General features: G+C 41.5%; 1 protein-coding gene across 1 annotated transcript in view; it reads left to right on the plus strand.

Annotated features, from left to right (window-relative positions):
- Positions 1–21,776, plus strand: part of beta'COP (coatomer subunit beta') — a 38,964-nt gene that overhangs the window by 14,158 nt on the left and 3,030 nt on the right. The window contains exons 3-8 of the mRNA XM_065234036.1: positions 6,635–6,768; positions 16,273–16,372; positions 16,441–16,640; positions 16,960–17,062; positions 17,117–17,264; positions 17,327–17,496. Of these exons, the coding sequence (XP_065090108.1) occupies positions 6,635–6,768; positions 16,273–16,372; positions 16,441–16,640; positions 16,960–17,062; positions 17,117–17,264; positions 17,327–17,496 (855 nt within the window). The remainder of the gene's footprint in view (positions 1–6,634; positions 6,769–16,272; positions 16,373–16,440; positions 16,641–16,959; positions 17,063–17,116; positions 17,265–17,326; positions 17,497–21,776) is intronic.

A 21,776-nucleotide genomic window follows, 5' to 3' on the forward strand; every position in this document is an offset into this window, starting at 1 on the left:
TAATTATTAGCATTTTTTTGCAATCAATTTAGTTGGAGCTCTTTGATGAATCTCTCTTTTTCTTGTTGAATTTTTAACATAATTCTCTTGGGATTCTTCAAAAATTACCTAATAATTTAATTCAGAATTTGCAATCTTCTCCACAGAAATCCCTATAAATTCTTCTAACAATTTCTAAGGACTTCATGTCAGAATAATTCTGGAATTCTGCTCTGAACTTCTCCTTCGAAAATTATGTGGGATCCTCCTCAATAGTTTTTTGAAATCAACACTTTGAATACTTTTAAATTTTACTGAAAATTCCAGGGTTTGTCCGCAAAATTTTATCGATTGTTCTGTAATTTGTTTTAACTCTTAAAATACTTCCAAGTCTCAGAGCCTTGACTGCACGACTATTTAATAAATATGATATTTTTTTCAAATCTGTGATCTTGGAAAATTTTTAAACTCTCACATTTTTTACTCCAATTCTCGAAGATCCCAAATTTTGAAGAAAAGTTCTATTTTCAAACCCACACAAATTTCAAAGCCTCAGAATCTTGGGAATCTATCTTTTTAGTAAATAATCTTTCAGTGAATACACAGCTTCTTTATCCGATATCACTATCAATTTGCTCTTATTTTCATTTGTACCAAGTTCATTTTTCTGAAACATTTTTTTAATTAAATCTCTTATTCTTCACAATTTACCTATTATACTTAGTATAACCTATTCATTAAGATAGCATTTGGCCCAATGACCTTAATCTCTGTCACTCAATAATTTCTAGGGCTTTGAAATCATAAGATGTATCGATCATAAAAAGTGGTAGAATTCGATTTATCAAAGTATCTCGAAAGATCAATAAATTGTTTTGAATACATTAAGTGACTCATAGAGTTGAATTTTTCCTATAGCTTTATACCCCGTACAGACTATGGCTTCTATCATGTAATATAGGCTGTCTTGCAATGAGCACTCATACATCTAGTTTTCACTGGAATTCATATGCATTACAGCCTATATTACATGATATAAGCCATGTCTGTACGGGGTATTAGAAAACACTTTCTGTAATTTGGCTTTCATTTTTCCCACAAATAACCACTGAAAATTTACAGTTGGCCACGTTTTAAAAAATGTGTACAATTTAGTTTGTTGTTGCATATCAATAACTGGGAAATTTTGAAGATTTGAACCGGGAAAACCGGGAATTTCAAAATGAAAAGTCACTGGCCACCCTGAATAAAGTAATTATTAAAAAAAATGTGTTTATGAGGTACGAATTGAATAAGTCTAAAACATCAAACATTTATTTGGTGTGCCATCAGAACGACTACTTTTCTTCTCTTAGGTTACTTTTTAGTCACTATTGTTACAGAGCTATAAATCACTATTTGGTCACTTATTTCTTCAACATGGTCACTAAAATCACGACGGATTTCACGCCAACTCGTCTTCGGAGTTGGCAGCACCCTCTCAGAACCTTATGAAACTTTGTGGGTGTGGAGACTTAGCAATTTTAAGCAACTTTGAGTACTTATTTTTTTCAAAATTTATCTCGCCTAACATTTGATAAGGGTCAAAGTTTTTTGTCGATTTTTTTTTCAAATCGATATAGCTTAAAAATGACAAGCCCTACAAAATAGTGATGTATGGCGAACTTTTAGCAAATAATCTGAAATTTTATAAAAAAAATTTAAATAAATTAAAAAATTGGTTTCTACACTCTAAAAAAAATATATTTAAAAATTAAAAGTCATTTTCCCAAAAATGGTACCCCTCAGATTTGCTTGATATTTTTTCTCATGAAAGGCAATATAATTACCTAACTTTTCTTCATACATCGCAAAGTGGGCGCTTTTAAGGAAAAAAAGTTGTTCGAACAACAACTTTTTCATGTTAATTTTTTTTTAGCGTGTTTCACTCAAAGTCGAATAGTAATACGCGCACAACCTTATTAAAATCCGTTGAAACTTAATGAGCATAAAGATTTTGACCTTTTGATAATCTGGGCGTGCTTAAAACAAAAATCTAGCCTAACATTTGAAAGGGCCTAATACAGAGGATTTTCCTGCATTTCGAATGGTGTTTTAATAAATGAAAACTCTAGTGTTTTTGTTTAGTGCATAATTTATTTTCCTATAATTCTCCATACATAATTTGAGTTTTTCATTGATTATTAGTCTATCGGAAACAGAGTGAAATTTTTCGGAGTTTCCTTTGAATGTGAAAATCGCTTAGTAGAAATTATGTTTTGAGAAATAGGTACAAAACAATGAAATTTTTGTGTACCAGGTATAGTTTTTACATGACTGAACAGCTCCTTGAGTTCATCGGACATCTTTGTGTATTGATCATTTGATATGAAGCAGAAGTTCAATTTTGTTATGCTTGTATCTGTTTGTTTAACTGCCCAGTCATACAGTTCTTGTGGAGTTGTGATTGTGTTTCCATAATCTCGAGCAAGACTTGCTCTCTTTGCCATTCGTTTGAGAGTTCCTCCAATTGCGTCACATGGGCCTTTCCCATGAGACGTTGCGAAGAAGTGCCATTCTGCTTCCAATCCATACTTGGACTTGAAGTTGCACAAACTGGCAAAATTCTTTTTATTTTTGTAATGAGCCGCTGCTCCATCTGACATGAAAGTAATTTTTGTGAAACTAATAGATTGTTTAATGAAATCTAACAATTTTGATATAAATAATTGAACTGCTATTGTATCATGGGTCAATACTTCTGAAATAATAATAAAGCTTAAATTTTCCAACTTGTTTTCTTTTATGTAGTAAATTTCGAAAGGATGTATCGTAGCTTGATTATTGTTCCAATGATACCCCTGTGCTGAGTTTTGAATAATAAATGAAGAATTTTCAGAAAAGTCGCAAATCACTAAAATTTCACCGTTTTGAAGAGAATTTTTTTTTATTACTTAGGTAAGATGATTGCTCTTTATGAATAAAATCATGGGTTATGAGCTTTTCAACTTTTTCCGTCAAATATTGAACAAACTCATCTGCAGGTTTAATAATAGTTTCCAAATTACAACGGTCGGTAGTCAACCACTGTTGAAATAAAACTTCTTCCATATCATCTGCTTCTAATACTGATGTAAGTTCCCTCACGATACTATCTGTGGAAATGCATTCTTCACATGTACGATAAAAACAATCTATGGTTCTAATAGGACTACTGCAAAGTATTTTGTCTGCAATTTCTTTATATGAATCAAATTTTACACTATTAATAATCAATTTAACATTTTCATGTATAGTACAGACACATACATTATGTGTACCTGTACTATCCAACAGTATGCAATGCTTTGGTCGGAGCTGAGTGAACGAAGTAAATCCGATTTTAACACTTTTGTATTTCTCTTCAAAAATCATAAAAGCCTCTTTAAGAGACATCATCAATAAACGTTTCTGAACATGCTCTTTATATCCATTTCGATATTCAGAAACATAATCATTACTTCCTGGCATAGGCCTACTAATATCATCACTGTCAAAGAAATTTAAAACAATTTGTTTTTCAGTATCATTAAATCCATGACCACTTCTTGCTTTCTTACTACAAAGAATACCTTGTTCTCTGACTAGCCTTTTCATCTGTTTCACTGTATGATGGGGTGCATTAAACTCATTAACTATTTGATTCACTGACCATGATTTAGGGAGCACTGATAACACTTTTAATTTGTCATTTGTACTCGTAGAAGGCAAATTAAATTTCTCCTTTAACTGCATGATCATTTCGTCAAAATCATTTGATTTGTTGACATCGTCTGAATCCATCCCAAATATATTTTTACGCACTGCCTTTGTGATCTCTGCAGATTTTTGAACACGATAATTCATACTTCTCATACTTCTCGATGAAATTGGTGATAACTGTAAGGTTGAAGCTATACAATTGAATTGTTCCACATTATATGGACCTTAGATCTGATCCGCTGATGGGATTGATTCTAGCGATGGATCTGTATCTGTAAAATTAAAGAAAAGAAAAAAAAATATTACCACACATTAATATATAACGCTGTTAAGGTGATAGTACCATGAACGGGGGTGGTTTTGATAATAGGGGTAACTTTGGTAATGCAGCTAAGCCAAAAATTTATGACTTAAGGCACATCGTACGCAATATTTTGGATAGGAAACCGATGTTCCCTTCCAAAATAATGAATACGAAGAGCATTAAGTCATAACTTTTTGGATTAGCTGCATTATCAAAGTTACCTCCATTATCAAAGACATCCCCGTTTACGGTACATCGAAGCCGCATCTGAATTTTCCCCATGTTTAAGCGGTTCATCCAGCTCGTGCTCTAAAAAAATGTTGAAAATGAAGTTGTATCTTCGATGTACAATCCTTAAACCACACAGTTGAAACAGTTAAAGTTATTATTATTTACCTAGTGTATCATCAAATTCCTGATGTTCTGATTGCTGATGACTTGTTGATGGTTGCGGCTCTTCAAACTTCCGAGCATGGCTTGATTCTTTTCCATCCGATCGCCTCTTTTTCGGGAGAGGTGTCCTATTGTGCACTAAAATTCCACGACACGATTCACAAATACGCATTGTTACATCCAATTGATGATCAAAGCCCCATGAATGTATTTTCTCTATGAGACTTGATGATAAATTACGTAAATTATTGCGGCTGCAATTGGGATTGTTTATGTTGGCACTACATTGCACCCTTTTAATAATCAATTCAGCAGATTTTTCCATTGTTGTATATATAAACACTTTTTCGTTTCAATAACTATGCAGCACTACACTTTCAACAACTACAGCAACTATGAGCATTGTTGTGATATCACCAAACTTAAATATTAGATTATGTCGGTAGAAACAGACTGCGGTGCTTTAAGTTTATACCTTATATCTCTCATGTAACTACCTGCGTTGTTATATAACTGCTATATAGCAGGTAACTTAACGATTATTTTAGGCATGCCTTAAATAATCGTTAAGTTACCTGCGCTATTATATGTATTCACTTGAGAGATGAGGTATAAACATATATGCATATTGCTTACTAATGGACACACCTAATACATAAAAATAAATGAATGATTATTTTTCTAATTAAATTAATCACAAATACATGAATTGAAATCTTTTCATGAATAAAACATACTAAGTGATTTTTACTTAGTTTACCTGTTGATTTGGAACAATTTGAGGGTGGTTTTATAGAAGTTGGATAGAGTGTATGCATATATTATAATACAATCCATCACAGGAAAGTGCAAACCATGCTGAGATGGCTGTTCCTCATTAGAACGTTTTGTTCTGAACTCTTATTGGACGATTTGCAGGTAACTTCTCTGTACCCTTTTCAAATGTTAGGCTAGATTTCGCCCAGATTATCGAAAAGTATACCCATAAAGTTTAATCGAATTTTAATAAGGTTGTGCGCGTATTACTATTCGACTTTGAGTGAAACACGCTAAAAAAAAATTAACATGAAAAAGTTGTTGTTCGAACAACTTTTTTTCCTTAAAAGCGCCCACTTTGCGATGTATGAAGAAAAGTTAGGTAATTATATTGCCTTTCATGAGAAAAAATATCAAGCAAATCTGAGAGGTACCATTTTTGGGAAAATGACTTTTAATTTTTAAATATATTTTTTTAGAGTGTAGAAACCGATTTTTTATTTTATTTAAATTTTTTTATAAAATTTCAGATTATTTGCTAAAAGTTCGCCATACATCACTTTTTTGTAGGACTTGTCATTTTTAAGCTATATCGATTTGAAAAAAAAACGACAAAAAACTTTGACCCTTATCAAATGTTAGGCGAGATAAATTTTGAAAAAAATAAGTACGCAAAATTGCTTAAAATTGCTAAGTCTCCACACCCACAAAGTTCCATAAGGTTCTGAGAGGGTGCTGCCAACCACTGGATGAGTTGGCGTGAAATCCACAGCAGTGATCACTACCAGCCCTGAAGAAAGCGTTGCATTTTTTTTTTTTTTGAGTACAATCTTTAATTTAACATTTTGGTGGTAAACACATATGCAAACAGTATGTGTGCCACTCGTTCCTACCAGAATGCAATACTTATAGCGGCTACTTGCATCCATTGAAAAACATATTTTATTTGCGGGAAATTGATGTTTTAAAACGGCGCAAGCCTCTTGCAAATTACGCAATACTTATCTTCGTTGTATATAAACCTAATCATCAAATTTTTTTTAAATAACATAGTCCGGTTTTCCTGGACAGGCTCGGCTTATTTCGTCACTGGTATAAAAATCACGTCATTTTGATGCTGGACTTTGCTCGGGCACTCTGCTTATGTCTTTCAGATCAAATGATTGGCTAAAATAAATGGAAAACATTTGAAACCTAATATTCTAGGCGCAAACAATTTATTCCTCCTAAATATTGCTTTTGGACCACTGTGCACTGGAGCTCAGTTGATTTGCTGGAAATTAGAGTGGAAAATTTCGGTAATTGTTTGGCTATTTTGCGCGGAAACGTTTATAAACTCCTTTATCAGCATCAATAATGGAAGACTACTGAAGAAAGTTTTAAAAATAAGACCTCGTATTTCCAGAGCAAAACTAATCTATTTTACTAATCGTTTATCACAATTTCTTTTTCTCCCCAAACTCGCACACAAAACCAAAACAGCTACGACGAGGGTTCCATCATCATCAAGGTCGGCCGCGAGGAACCGGCCATGTCGATGGACGTCAACGGTGGCAAAATCGTGTGGGCCCGGCACTCGGAGATGCAACAGGTCAACCTAAAAGCCCTGCCCGAGGGTAAGTACCTGGAACCCATGGCCCTTCCTCTCCGATTGCAATTGGAACAAAGGAAACATTCACCTCCTTGAAAAGGGGGATGAGGCGAGGACATTTGACAAAGTTTCATTTATTTGTTTTATCCAGGGAAACTAAGAGGGAAACGTTGGAAAATTCCCATGACATCATGGGATAACGACGGAAGACATCCCAACAGAGGAAACTGCTCACTGATGTATGCTCTTATGATAATTAAAAACAAAAAGTACAGCATTTCATTTGAAACGACGATGCACTGCAACCGGAACAGAACGGCTCTGTTCCGGATTGCGTCTCTCGTTTGTGACATTTCCGTTTCAATGGAATGTCACTGGAGGTTACACCGCGCGGGAAAGCAATACTGTTTATTGTCCCCTCAGCCTGAACGTGTCATTAGCGAGATTAATAAGAAAAGCTTCACCCCTCAAAGCGCGCCCGGGATGAAGAGCGATATTCTGAAATCCTTCCGGTGATTTCGGACTCATTAGCATATTTCCCATCAAGCAACAAAACAAAATCAACTTTCGAAGCGACAGGTATCACCTTCGAAACGAAACCTCAATCAAGTTTAAAAGAGAATAATAATAACAATCAACAACAACGAAATTCAACTTCATTTCTCGAGTTACTTTTTTTTTCTGAGTACCGCACAGTGGGACCATTCTGGAAAAAAGACGGTCAAAACCCTTTTCTCGTTTTCTCGATGTTTAAGCGCGTGTCTTGGAAGAAGTTTCTTAAAATGCTATTTTGCATCTTCTGAAATTTCCATATAAATTTTAATTAAGAATAAGACTTAGATACGCTAACAAAGAATAGGAATATGTTTATGTCTTCGGCCAAGTTGTAGAACTATGAATTTCATGAAATTTTACTGAAGACACTAAGAGAAATTTAAATTGCAAAATTGTTGAAATTTTGTTTTGAAATCACTTAACAAAGCAAATGAAGCGATTTACGATATTGATGATATTGAAAACTTTGAAGAACATTTCGAATCGATTACTTAAGATTTATGATGCAAAAAGTAAAAAAAAATTACTTGATTTTAAGGTAGTCTTGATAAAAATTCATTTATATCTCGCTAGACTTATGATGTACAAACTTAGTGTCTTCAGCAAAGTTGTTTCGTGAAATTCATAGTTCTACAACTTTGCCGAATACAGTAACCTATTATCTTGTGATTACAAAAAGTTAGTTTTTCTAAGTGTAACACCACCTTAATACAAATCTAAATGCATAATTCAAAGGATGTAGAATTACATTTCCATAAACTTATTTGAAGACACTTAAACGCTAAAACATCTGGAAAGGTAAGAAAAGGGTTTTGACCGTCTTTTTTCCAGAATTGTCCCACTGTGTACCGTGATCCTTCTTCCGCTACACCCCTACAATGGAGGAAGGAATACCAAGTCAATCTCGCTAAATATCGTTTGCTGTGCTCGGTGGTCATCGTGAGAAACTCTTACTTTTGTTCTCTTCAATTCAGAATTGAAACTGAAGACGAAAACAAACGCTGTTTGCATTCGATTCTGGAGATTCTCCCTTTCAAATTCAGTTGCGGGTTGGGGTCTTACGACCGTGGTCTATTGAAATTTTAACCCTTCGTATTTTCTCGGGCAGCCAACTAACGATCTGCTTAATGTACGAAACTGAAAATGCAACTCAGACTCAGACTTCTGAATGGGGAGATTTGTGCCCCTGAAAACGCCAAATGGTGGAGCAAATAGAGCTTCGCATAGCCTTTTCCTTAATAACGCATCTCGAAGTTAAGCTATCAGTGGAATCAGTCATTTTGTTCAATCGAGAGCTGTTTTTGGAGGGGTTTGGTACACCGTAAATGAATACAGATGACTTTTATTATTTATTTATTTACTCAGAATCGTAAAGAATTTTCTTAGTGCATAATCTTCCTGAAATTTTCCCCGGAATATCTTAACCTCAAAATTCTCTTGAAGTTCTCCTCGGAATTTTCATGGGATCATCCTCAGAATTCCATTTGAATTTTCCTGTAAGTTATGGGATCTTGAAATTTTAGAAAATCCGACTCAATAAATATTTTTCACAGTCCAAGAACTTCAAAAGCTTTCTTTATCTAAAATCCTAAAATTCTCTAGAAGTCATGAAAGTTTTCAGAGCCCTGTGTTCATGTGGATTTTGACCAAAAAAACAGGTCTCCCCAAAAGTCCCGAAAACTTGCTCCCAAAGTCCCGAGGGCTTCTCCCAGAAGTCCCGTGGGCTTCTCCCAGAAGTCCCGTGGGCTTCTCCCAGAAGTCCCGTGGGCTTCTCCCAGAAGTCCCGTGGGCTTCTCCCAGAAGTCCCGTGGGCTTCTCCCAGAAGTCCCGTGGGCTTCTCCCAGAAGTCCCGTGGGCTTCTCCCAGAAGTCCCGTGGGCTTCTCCCAGAAGTCCCGTGGGCTTCTCCCAGAAGTTCCATGGGCTTCTCCCAGAAGTCCCGTGGGCTTCTCCCAGAAGTCCCGTGGGCTTCTCCCAGAAGTCCCGTGGGCTTCTCCCAGAAGTCCCGTGGGCTTCTCCCAGAAGTTCCGTGGGCTTCTCCCAGAAGTCCCGTGGGCTTCTCCCAGAAGTCCCGTGGGCTTCTCCCAGAAGTCCCGTGGGCTTCTCCCAGAAGTCCCGTGGGCTTCTCCCAGAAGTCCCGTGGGCTTCTCCCAGAAGTCCCGTGGGCTTCTCCCAGAAGTCCCGTGGGCTTCTCCCAGAAGTCCCGTGGGCTTCTCCCAGAAGTCCCGTGGGCTTCTCCCAGAAGTCCCGTGGGCTTCTCCCAGAAGTCCCGTGGGCTTCTCCCAGAAGTCCCGTGGGCTTCTCCCAGAAGTCCCGTGGGCTTCTCCCAGAAGTCCCGTGGGCTTCTCCCAGAAGTCCCGTGGGCTTCTCCCAGAAGTCCCGTGGGCTTCTCCCAGAAGTCCCGTGGGCTTCTCCCAGAAGTCCCGTGGGCTTCTCCCAGAAGTCCCGTGGGCTTCTCCCAGAAGTCCCGTGGGCTTCTCCCAGAAGTCCCGTGGGCTTCTCCCAGAAGTCCCGTGGGCTTCTCCCAGAAGTCCCGTGGGCTTCTCCCAGAAGTCCCGTGGGCTTCTCCCAGAAGTCCCGTGGGCTTCTCCCAGAAGTCCCGTGGGCTTCTCCCAGAAGTCCCGTGGGCTTCTCCCAGAAGTCCCGTGGGCTTCTCCCAGAAGTCCCGTGGGCTTCTCCCAGAAGTCCCGTGGGCTTCTCCCAGAAGTCCCGTGGGCTTCTCCCAGAAGTCCCGTGGGCTTCTCCCAGAAGTCCCGTGGGCTTCTCCCAGAAGTCCCGTGGGCTTCTCCCAGAAGTCCCGTGGGCTTCTCCCAGAAGTCCCGTGGGCTTCTCCCAGAAGTCCCGTGGGCTTCTCCCAGAAGTCCCGTGGGCTTCTCACAGAAGTCCTGTGGGCTTCGGGCAGAAGTCCCGTGGGCTTCTCTCATAAGTCCCGTGGGCTTCTCTCATAAGTCCCGTGGGCTTCTCGCAGAAGTCCTGTGGGCTTCTCGCAGAAGTTCCGTGGGCTTCTCCCAGAAGTCCCGTGGGCTTCTCCCAGAAGTCCCGTGTTCTAAGTTCTAAGCCTAGGATATAGCGCCATTACTCGCTTTTCCTCTCACGGTTCGGACATGAGTATGCAATGCTCAAACGACCCATGAGCTAACTGTTGTCCATTCCATGATGCACAAAGCAAGAAACCCTGGGGATTTCTTCCAGAAGTCCTGCAGACTTTCTCCAAAAGTGCTGTATAGATACATCAATTTCCCCACAATACCTTTGAATTTCATGCAGAGCCTTGGATATATCTTAGAAACCTAGTCAGACCCCGAAAGCTCTGTAAACCTTCCCAGAAGTCCTGTGGAATTCAACCCAAAAGTTCTGTAGATGCCGGCTTTCCTAGCAGTTCGGTGTACCTAGCCATATTAATGCTATGAACTTATCACTGAAGTTCTGTGAACTTGCCCCAGACGTCCTGCAAATAGTGTTTCCATTTCCCGGCCTTTAGTTGGTACCCGGGAATGGGAAATCTGATTCTGGCTTTTTTCTGGGAATTCCCGGGAATCCTATTGACTTCCCCTAGAAGTCCTACCGACTGCCCCTAGAAGTCCTACCGATTTAGAAGTGTTATGGACTTCCTTTAAAAGCCCGGTAGGATTCCTCCCTGGGGCGGCCTCTCTCAGCTCAGTCAGTAAAGGCGCAGCTACAAAGCAAGACCATGCTGGAAGTGGTTGGGTTCGATTCCCGGTTCGGTCTAGAATTTTTTCGGCTTGGAAAATTTCTCGACTTCCCTGGGCATAGAGTTGATTGGACTTGTCACACAATTATACTAATGCAAAAATGGTACAGGCACCGAAAGCTCTCAATTAATAACTGTGGAAGTGCATCTAGAACACTAAGTTGAGAGAACGCAATAAGCTAATCTGCGATAAGCAATAAGCTTGAAAGAATAAGAAGAAAGCTCCTCCCGAAGTGGTGTAGACTTCATCCCGAACCACAGTGGACTTTCTCCTGAAGTCCTAATGACCTGCTATCGAAGAGGTTTGTCCTTCTTCACTGTCGAAATCCTATGAACTTCTTACAAATGCTATATAGACTTTCTCCTGACCTGCTTGCGAACTTCTTCCAGATCTTCCTGTGGTCTTTCTTTAGACCTCCTGTGAACCTCCTCCAGATCTTCCTGTGGACTTTTCCAGATTTTCCTAAGGATCAGATCATCCTAAAGACTTCATCCGGGTCTTCCTTTGAATATCCTCCAGTTCTTCATGTTGACTTGACTTTGATCTTTGACTAGATTTTCCTACGGACTCCTTCCAGATCTTAAGGTAGACTATTACCAAATCGTTATGTAGACTACCTCCAAATATTCCTTTCAGATCTGCATGTTAACTTTTTCCAGATCTGCATGTGAAATGCTTCCAGATCTGGATTTCTTCCAGTTGTAAAGGCCGAAAGCCCCAGAACTTCTTGGAATCACGAGGAGTTTTCGAAATTTCTAGACCCCCGTATGTTTTAGAAGGTTCAAGAGCTCTGACCGAAATATAACTCGCGGAGCTCCCAATCCATATCTATTGGAACTCTAGAACGTTCAAACTTCAGCACAAAGCGACTTCTTCCAGATCTGCATGTGGACTGCTTCCAGATCTAGATTTCTTCCAAATCTTTATGTAAAATATGTACTTCTTCCAATTCTTTCCTGTGGACTTCCTTTAGATCTACCTGTGGATTTCTTCCATATCTTTCTGTGGATTTCGTCCAGATTTTCCTTTGGACTTCTTCCAGATCTTTCTGTCGACTTCTTTCAGATCTTCATGTGGACTTCTTGCAGATGTTCTTGTAAACTTCCTCCAGATCTTCCTGTGGATTTCTTCCAAATATTTCTGTTGATATCGTCCAGATCTTGCTGTGGACTTCCTCCAGATCTCTGGACTTTTTTGTCCAGATATTCATCATGACATCCTCCAGATCTTCATGTGGATTTCCTCCAGATCTTTCTGTGGACTTGCTCAAGTTGTTCCTGTGGACTTTCTCCATATATTTCTGTGAACTTCCTCCAGATTTTCCTGTGAACTTCTTTCAGATCTTCCTGTGGACTTCTTCTAGATATTTCTGTGGACTTCCTCCAGATCTTCCTGTGGACTTCCTCCAGATTTGCCTGTGCACATTCTCCAGATCTTTTTGTGGAATTCTTCCAGATCTTTCTGTGGACTTCTTCCTGATCTGCATGTTGACTTCCTCCAGATTTTTCTGTGAACCAGATCTCTGAACTTTTTCTAGATATTCATCATGACTTCCTCCATATCTTCATGTGGATTTCCTCCAGATCTTTCTGTGGATTTGCTCAAGATGTTCCTGTGAACTTTCTCCATATCTTTCTGAGGACTTCTTCCTGATCTTCATGTGGACTTCCTACAGATTTTTCTGTGGACTTCTTGCAGAACTTCCGGTGGACTTCCTCCAGATTTTTCTTTGTACTTCTTCCAGAACTTCCGGTGGACTCCCTCAATATTTTCCTGTGGACATCCTCCAGATCTTTCTGTGGACTTCTTTCAGATCTTTCTGCGGACTTCCTCCAGATCTTCATGAGGATTTCCTCCAGATTTTCCTGTGGACTACCTTTAGATCTTTCTATAGACTTCTTCCAGATCTTCCTGTGGGTTTCTTTCAGATCTTACTGTAGATGTCATTCAGATCTTGTGGACTGCTTTGAGATCTTTCTGTGGACTTGCTCTAGATTTTTTGTTAACTTCTTCCAGATCTTCCTGTAGGCTGTCTTCAAATCGATCTGTAGACTACCTCCATATCTTCCTATGGCTTTACAGATCTTCATGTGGACTTCTTCCAGATCTTCCTGTAGACTTCTTCCAGATATTCATGATGACTTCCTCCAGATCTTCATGTGGATTTCCTTCAGATCTTTCTGAGAACTAGGTCAAGATATTCCTGTGGACTTTTTCAGATCTTCCTGTGTACTTCATTCAGATCTTCCTGTGGACTTCCTTCAGATATTTCTGTGGAAGTCCTTCAGATCTTCATGTGGACTTCGTTCAGATCTGCTTTTGGCCTTCCTCCAGATCTTTCTATAGACTTCTTCCAGATATACTGTGGATTTTCTCCAGATCTTATTGTGGACATCTTTCAGATCTTTCTGTGGACAGCTTTGAGATGTTTCTGTTGACTTTATCTAGATTTTTGTTAACATCCTCCAGATCTTTTTGTTGATTTCCTCCAGATCTTTCTTTGGGCTGTCTTCAAATCGACCTATAGACTACCTCCATATCTTGCTATGGCTTTACAGATCTTCCTGTGGAGTTCTACCAGATCATCATGTAGTCTTCTTCCAGATATTCATCATGACTTCTTCCAGATCTTCATGTGAATTTCCTCCAGATCTTTCTGTGGACTTGCTCAAGATATTCCTGTGCACTTTTTTCAGATCTTCCTGTGTACTTCATTCAGATCTTCTTGTGGACTTCGTTCAGATATTTCTGTGGACGTCCTTCAAATCTTCATGTGGGCTTCGTCCAGATCTTCTTGTGAAACTTCGTTCAGATCTGCTTTTGGCCTTCCTCCATATCTTTCTTCTTCCTGTGGATTTTCTCCAGATCTTACTGTGGACTTTATGTAGATTTGTGCTAACATCCTCCAGATTTTCTGTTGATTTCCTCCAGATCTTTCTTTGGGCTGTCTTCAAATCGACCTGTAGACTACCTCCATATCTTCCCATGGTCTTTCAGATCTTCCCGCGGACTTCTTCCTGATCATCATGTGGACTTCTTCCAGATTTTCATCATGACATCCTCCAGATCTTCTTGTGGACTTCTTCCAGATCTTTCTGTGGACTTCCCTCAGATCTTCCTGTGGATTTCATTCAGATCTTCTTGTGGACTTCCTTCAGATCTTCTTGTGAATTTTGTCCAGATCTTCTTGTGGACTTCCTCCAGATCTTCCTATAGACTTCTTTCAGATCTTCCTGTGAACTTCATTCAGATCTTTCTGTGGACTTTATCTAGATTTTTTGTTAACTTCCTCCAGACTCCAACTTTCTGTTGATTTCATCCAGATCTTCCGTGGGGCTGTCTTTAAATCGACCTGTAGACTACCTCCATATATTCCCATAGTCTTTCAGATCTTCCCGCGGACTTCTTCCTGATCATCATGTGGACTTCTTCCAGATTTTCATCATGACATACTCCAGATCTTTCTGTGGACTTGGAAAACATATTTCTGTGGACTTTCTCCATATCTTTCTGTGATGTTCTTCCAGATCTTCCTGTGGACTTCCTTTCAGATGTTCCTGTACACTTCATTCCGATCTTCCAGTGACTGCTTCCAGATCTTTCTGTGGACTTCCTCCAGATCTTCCTGTGGACTTCTCTCATATCTTCCTATCTACTTCATTCAGATCTTCCTGTAGATGTGGATGTCCTTCAGATCTTCATGTGGACTTCGTCCAAATCTTCTTGAGAACTTCCTCCAGATCTTTCTATAGACCTCTTTCAGATCTTCCTGTGGTTTTCCTTCAGATCTTACTGTGGTTTTCTTTCAGATCTTTCTGTGGACTTTCTCCAGATTTTTCGTTAACTTCCTCAAGATCTTTCTGTTGATTTCCTCCAGATCTTCCCAAGGGCTGTCTTCAAATCTACCTGTAGACTACCTCCATATCTTCCTATGATCTTCTAAATCTTCCCGTGGACTTCTTCCAGATCATCCTGTGAACTTCTTCCAGATATTCAACATGACTTCCTCCGGATGTTCATGTGGATTTACTCCAGATCTTTCTGTAAACTTGCTCATGATATTCCTGTGGACTTTCTCCATATCTTTCTGTGATCTTCCTCCAGATCTTCCAGCGGACGACTTTCAGATGTTTCTGTGTACTTCATTAAGATCTTCCTGTGGACTTCCTTCAGATATTTCTGTGGACGTCCTTTAGATCTTCTTGTAGACTTCGTCTAGATTTTCTTATGGACTTCTTTCATATCTTCCTGTGGAATTCATTCTGATCCTTCTGTGGAATTCCTCCAAATCTTTCTGTCGACTTCTTTCATATCTTCCTGTAGACTTGCAGAACCTTTATGAGCTTCCTTTATGGGGAATTATTCCCTTCGGATGTTCCTAGAAGATGTTTCGTGAACCGCCCTTTGCAAGTTCCTTGAACTTCTTTCTCTTTGCAAGATCCTAAATGTTCCCTTTGGAAGTTGGAACCTCTCATTGGAAGTTCTTTGAGCTTGTTGAGGTTGGAAATTCCTTGAGAAATAAGACATTCTTCCCAAAAAGAAGGTAGACCTGTGGAAGCACTGTAGGAAAAGCCTAACCTCACATATTGAGGCAGGTGCAAATTGAGAGTTAAGGTAAAGATACAATAACGGACATTGATCTCCAGAAAGCGGAACCATCAGCAGAAGCCTCTATGGTTAAATAATACTGGCTTACCTATACACCATCGGAGGACTCGACCAGATTAGAATCGTTGTTTTCTCCCATTTGCTCCACGCTTTGTTTTGATCCATCCATATACTGCTACCTATTATAGACGAGAGAAACAAAGTCACCGAATGATGGCACACAGCCAACGCGCCCCCTACTTAATATAATGAGATGGGTATCTCTCAGTCCAACCGCGGTAATGACCGCGCGCTCGTGCCTTACCGGGAGAATTTCCGAAGCGTGTCCAAGTTGATACTCTTGCGCAGGGAAGGTTACTTCTTTACTGCCTATATGGAGAACAGGAAATGTGGAGACAGTTTTATTTATTGACGAAAGAGAGTGAGTTGTTTCGCCGTTAGTTTGGTTGGTAGCGAAGATATTATGTGACGAAAAGTGATTTTTAACAAATTTATGACCGTCTTCATAGTTCGCTTCTTAAAGCTTTCAAAGTGGGAAAAACAACGAGTCCAATGTCCTCTGCTAGGGTAACTGCACCCGCTTTAGACGCAGTGAACAATTTTTCTTATATTGACTCATTCTAACTCCAATCAATCTCGATTTCCTCACTTCCAGGCACAGAAATCAAAGACGGCGAACGGCTACCGGTGGCCGTCAAGGACATGGGAGCCTGTGAAATCTATCCCCAGACAATCGCTCACAACCCGAACGGACGGTAAGCATTGACCCACATCCTCTTCTCCAAGGGAAAATCTACTCAAGCACTCACATTTGTCCTTGCAGATTCGTAGTCGTCTGCGGTGACGGCGAGTACATCATCTACACCTCGATGGCCCTCCGCAACAAGGCCTTCGGCTCGGCCCAGGAGTTCGTGTGGGCGTCGGAAAACAGCGAGTACGCCGTACGGGAATCCAGCGGCACGGTGAAGCTGTTCCGCAACTTCAAGGAACGGAAAAGCTTCACCCCGGACTACGGCGCAGAAGGTAAGCTTCGTCTCTGATAGCAGAAGAAACTGGAAACGGTGCAAATTTGTAACTTACGCTCTCGATTCTCTGTTTGGTATTTTGTCTCCCTTGAAATCTTTCCATGCTTACCACCATCAACACCATCGCACCTTAACCAAACATTCAAAAACCATTACTAACTGCCCAACCAATGTCAATTGCACTGCCAACCAACCAACCAACCAACCAACCATGTGTAGAAGGTACTTGTCCAAGAGCTAATTGTTTGATCTCCAACATTGTTCTGTCCCAGGAGCCTGGTAATCAAAATACGAATTGTCATTTTTTTTGTTTAAAGGAATATTCGGCGGACAACTGCTGGCAGTCAAGACCTCCTCCGGTTTGTCGTTCTACGATTGGGAGAATCTCGAGCTCATCAGACGAATCGAAGTCCAACCAAGGTAAGAACTGTGCGATTGAAGTTGTTATAAGACCCTAATGATACGTCCCGACAGACACGTATTCTGGAACGAAGCCGGTACGTTGGTGTGCCTGGCCACGGAGGACTCGTACTTCATCCTGCAGGTCGACATCGGCATGATTCAGAATGCCCTGACCACGAAGCAGCAGCTCAGCGAAGATGGGATCGAGGAAGCGTTTGACGTGAGTCCTTCACTATATACAAACGTACGAACTTAGCCTAATTATTAACGAACTTCTGGCAGGTTCTGGGCGAAGTCAACGAAGCGGTTCGCACCGGACTGTGGGTCGGCGATTGCTTCATCTACACCAACTCGGTCAACCGGATCAACTACTACGTCGGCGGGGAGATTGTCACCATTTCCCACCTGGACCGGACGATGTACTTGCTCGGATACGTGCCGAAGGATAATCGGTGAGTTTGGGCTGCAGGGCGTAATATCGGGGTCTGGAAAGGGGTTTCGATATTCCGGGAGTAGGGCAGTGAATTTTTGGGGAAATTCTGGTCAGCTTGTAGGACAGGTTTCGCTTGACGAACAGTTATGAGCAACTTCCAGATTGGGTCAGTGCGATTGCTGTATGTCCAGAACAGGTATACAGGACTACAGGGGCCTTGTTTCGTTCCAGTCAACACGTCCAGATATTTAAAAAAGTTCCGTATCTCTGACAATTGTAATATCACATCCGAACTCCGAAAATGCTCGAAGCTGCCTGAATTGCATAAACTTAAAAAAAACTCACGGAATTCAAGGAATTTTCCGAATTTTTCGGAAGTCCCAAAGTGTTCAAAACTTCTATACACACGCAATTTGTTGTTTACTACTGAGACTCCAGACGCTCGCATGTCTCCGAAAACTGCAGTTTGTGGCAGCCGGTGAATTCCAGATTCGTTTCGTCATCCAGAAGCACTAGTACTCCCAGATTTTTGCAGACTTAAAACTCTTGGAATTCCAGGAGCTGGCGCAACTCCTATATCATCCTAAATCTTTAAGTTCGAGAGTTCTAGGAGTTCCTGAAAGTCCAGGAATTTCCCGACTCATCCAGATTTTGTTGAACTTCCGCAGAATTGGTGCCCCTGGAGTTTGCTGAGTTTCACAGTTTAGGGAGAGAGAGCTCAGAAATATAACTCACGAAATGTTCAAAACTTAAGACCAAAATCAAAACTTTTTGAATCCCCAGAATTTCTCAGTACCGGACACTCTTTTTTCTCCGGAAACTACGAGTTCTAGCTCGGAATTTCCGGAACTGTATGCAATTTGTGGTACTGTGAACAATTCAGATTATTTTCGACGTTGCGGAACTCCCGGAACTTTCTACTCCTCCAAAACCTTCGTAACTCCAGGAACGCCTCATATTTCAAGGTCGCTAGTTCGAGAAACTTCATGATTTTTTTGAGTTTCTAGAGCTCTGAATATGTCCGAAGAATTGTAATGTCCGATATACGATTTCCACAAACATTTGAATCTCTAGGAACTGAAATACCCAAAGATGCAAAGGCCGAAAGCCCCAGAAGTTCTTGGAATCACGAGGAGTTTTCGAAATTCCTAGACCCCCGCATGTTTTAGAAGGTTCAAGAGCTCTGACCGAGATATAACTCCCGGAGCTCCCAATCTATATCTATCGGAACTCTAGAACGTTCAAACTTCAGCGCAAAGCCGAAACTCTGTCATCCTCAGGATCACATTGTAGCTTTTCCCTGAAATCTATGATTCCCTGTTAATGCTAGCTCTAGGCCATAAAGCCAGATTCTGTTTGATGTCCTAGATCTCCGAAACTTTCCACGATCCGGAAACGCCAAGAATCCCAAAGTCCTTCGAGTCCCAGAGGTTTTCGAAGTTATAGGACAAATTAGAGTTTAGGGAGTTCTGGAAGTATCCGAAATACCGTAATATCCTTAAGAAACTCCCAAAACACTCCAGAACGTTTAAAAAATCTAGGCACATTCGTTTCTCTGAAAACTACTGTCGAAATCTCCAGGACCCTGAGAAATACCGATTTTTAGACGTTATGGAACTCCTGGAGATTTTCATACTGCATAAACATACGAAACTTCAGGACTGCTGGATGTACTGGAATACCCTAAATTTCGAAGTCGGAGAATCCCATCTTTTCCTGGCAGCCCCATCACGGGAATAGGAGACCTTGGGCCAACCACCTACTGTCTCCGGAAAATATAACCGCTCCAAAAATCAACAATGAAGAAAGTCCCAGCAGCTCCTGGCAGTTACAACTTACTTACCTTACCAATCAGGCTAAGGCCTTGATGTCCTCTGCTGTCCGAAGAAGTCGTCTCCACTCTTTTCGATCCATGGCCACACGTCGCCAGCCTCGTAGTCTGCAAAGGGTCCGCTGGTCGCCTTCTACTTGGTCGATCCACCTTGCCCGCTGCGTGCCTCTTCGTCTTGTTCCTGTTGGGTCGCTTCATAGAACCATTTTCACTGGGTCGTCGACCGGCATTCTTACGACGTGCCCAGCCCACCGTAGTCGCCCAATTGTTGCATTGTGGATGATGGATGGTTCTCTCAGCAGCTGGTGCAATTCGTGCTTCATTCCCCTTCTCCACGTTCCGTCATCCATCTGCACTCCACCGTAGATGGTACGCAACACCTTCCGTTCGAAAACACCAAGGGTGCGTTGGTTCTCAACGAGCACTGTCCAAGTCTCGTGGCCGAAGAGGACCACCGGTCTACTCAGTGGAGTCCAAAGTAGGCACAATTCCCTGCCATCATGCGTCTTTGAATTTCTCTGCTGGTATCATTTTCGGCGGTCACCAGTGAACCCAAATACACGAACTCGTCGACCACCTCGATTTCGTCACCGTCAATCTGAACTCGGGGTGGGAGGCTAACATTGTCTTCCCTGGAACCTCTTTCTCTAATGTATTTCGCAAGTCCAATCCGCCTAGCTTCAGCCTTCAGTCTGATGTACGTTTCGGCCATCGTCTCAAAGTTCCGTGCCTTGATGTCGAATGTCATCGGCGAAGCCAAGAAGCTGGATGGACTTCCTGAAGATGGTGCCACTCGTGTCTACCCCAGCTCTTATGATCACACCTTCTAACGCGATGTTGAATAGCAGACACGAAAGTCCATCACCTTGCCGTAACCCCCTTCGAGATTCAAAGGGACTCGATCCATCGTCGCCTTGACCAATCGCGTCAGTTTATCCGGAAGCCCGTATTCGTGCATAATCTGCCATAGCTGATCTCGATCGATTGGGTCGTATGCGATGATGATGTTTGGGCACGTTGTATTTGCGGCATTTCTGCAAAACCTGCCGAATCGCGACATGAATTCCACCTGGTAATGCCCCACGAACTCTCTTGCCAATGGTGACAGGCGGCGGCATTGAATTTGGGAGAGTACCTTGTAGGCGGCGCGCAGCAGTTTGATCGCGCGGTAGTTGCAGCAATCCAACTTGTCGCCCTTTTTGTAGATTGGGCATAAAGGGTGTCCACGATGAAATTGCCACACTATGAAATTGCTCTAACTTTTTAACCGTTGGGTAGAATTTAATGAAAATTTGGGTGGATTTAGTTCATAGTGCATTATTTACATCCTGCAAGTTTTAAAGTCCTGTGATCAAAACTCGCGGAAATGGAGTCGAAAGAACAGCTTGTGCGTGATAAAATCTTGCGCATTCATCACGAGAACAAGGATCTCTCGCATCGTTCCATCGCTAAACCGTTAGGAATCGCGAATTCCACGGTGTCGCGAGTGATTAAGCGGTTCGAGGAACGGTTGACCACCGATCGGAAGCCCAGAAGTGAAGGAAAAAGTATTCTGTACAACACCAAAAATCACAACCGCGTAGTTGGGGCCTTCAACCGAAATCCGAACGCCTCCGTTAGGGATGTGGCTAAGAAGCTGCACCTAAGCCGAAGTTTTGTCCAGAAGGCCAAAACTAAGGCTGGGCTTCGAACGTTCAAGGTACAAAAGGCCCCTAATCGCGACGAGAAGCAGAACAAGTCCGCCAAAACCCGTGCCAGGAAGTTGTACCTCAACATGCTGACGAAAGTTGAATGCTGCATCATGGACGACGAAACATATGTGAAGGCCGACTTCAAACAGATCCCCGGCAACCTGTTTTTCACGGCCAAGGATAAGCTCAGCGTTCCGGAGCATGTCCGCACTCAGAAGATGTCCAAATTTGCGAAGAAATTCCTGGTTTGGCAAGCCATCTGCACGTGCGGGAAGCGGAGTGCACCTTTCGTGACCCAGGACACGATGAACGGACAGGTGTACATAAAAGAGTGCCTCCAGAAGCGGCTGCTTCCTCTCCTGAAGGCCCACAACGTCCCAACAATCTTCTGGCCGGATTGGCCTCATGCCACTACTCCAAGGACGTGCTGAAGTGGTATGCGGACAATAAGGTCAATTTCGTGCCGAAAATGTTCAACCCTCCCAACACTCCGGAGCTCCGCCCCATCGAGAAGTACTAGGCGATTATGAAGCAGCACCTTCTTAAACGACCTAAGGTAGTGAAGACAGTCGAGGAACTGAAGAAAGTATGGGTTTACATGCAAAAAACGGTTGATTCACAGGTTGTGCAGAATCTTATAGCCGGGATTAAGGCCAAGGTGCGGGAATTTGCGTATGGACTGTAAATAAAATACGAGTAAAATGGTAAAATGAAGTTTAATAGTTATTTCTCAATCCCTGAAAATTTGGTGGCAATCGGATGAAAACTCGAATTTTG

The sequence above is a fragment of the Ochlerotatus camptorhynchus genome, unplaced genomic scaffold, assembly GCF_037179485.1.
Source record: "Ochlerotatus camptorhynchus isolate MF236.1 unplaced genomic scaffold, CSIRO-AGI_Acam_v1.1 ptg000428l, whole genome shotgun sequence".
NCBI classification, from domain to species: Eukaryota; Metazoa; Arthropoda; class Insecta; order Diptera; family Culicidae; genus Ochlerotatus; species Ochlerotatus camptorhynchus.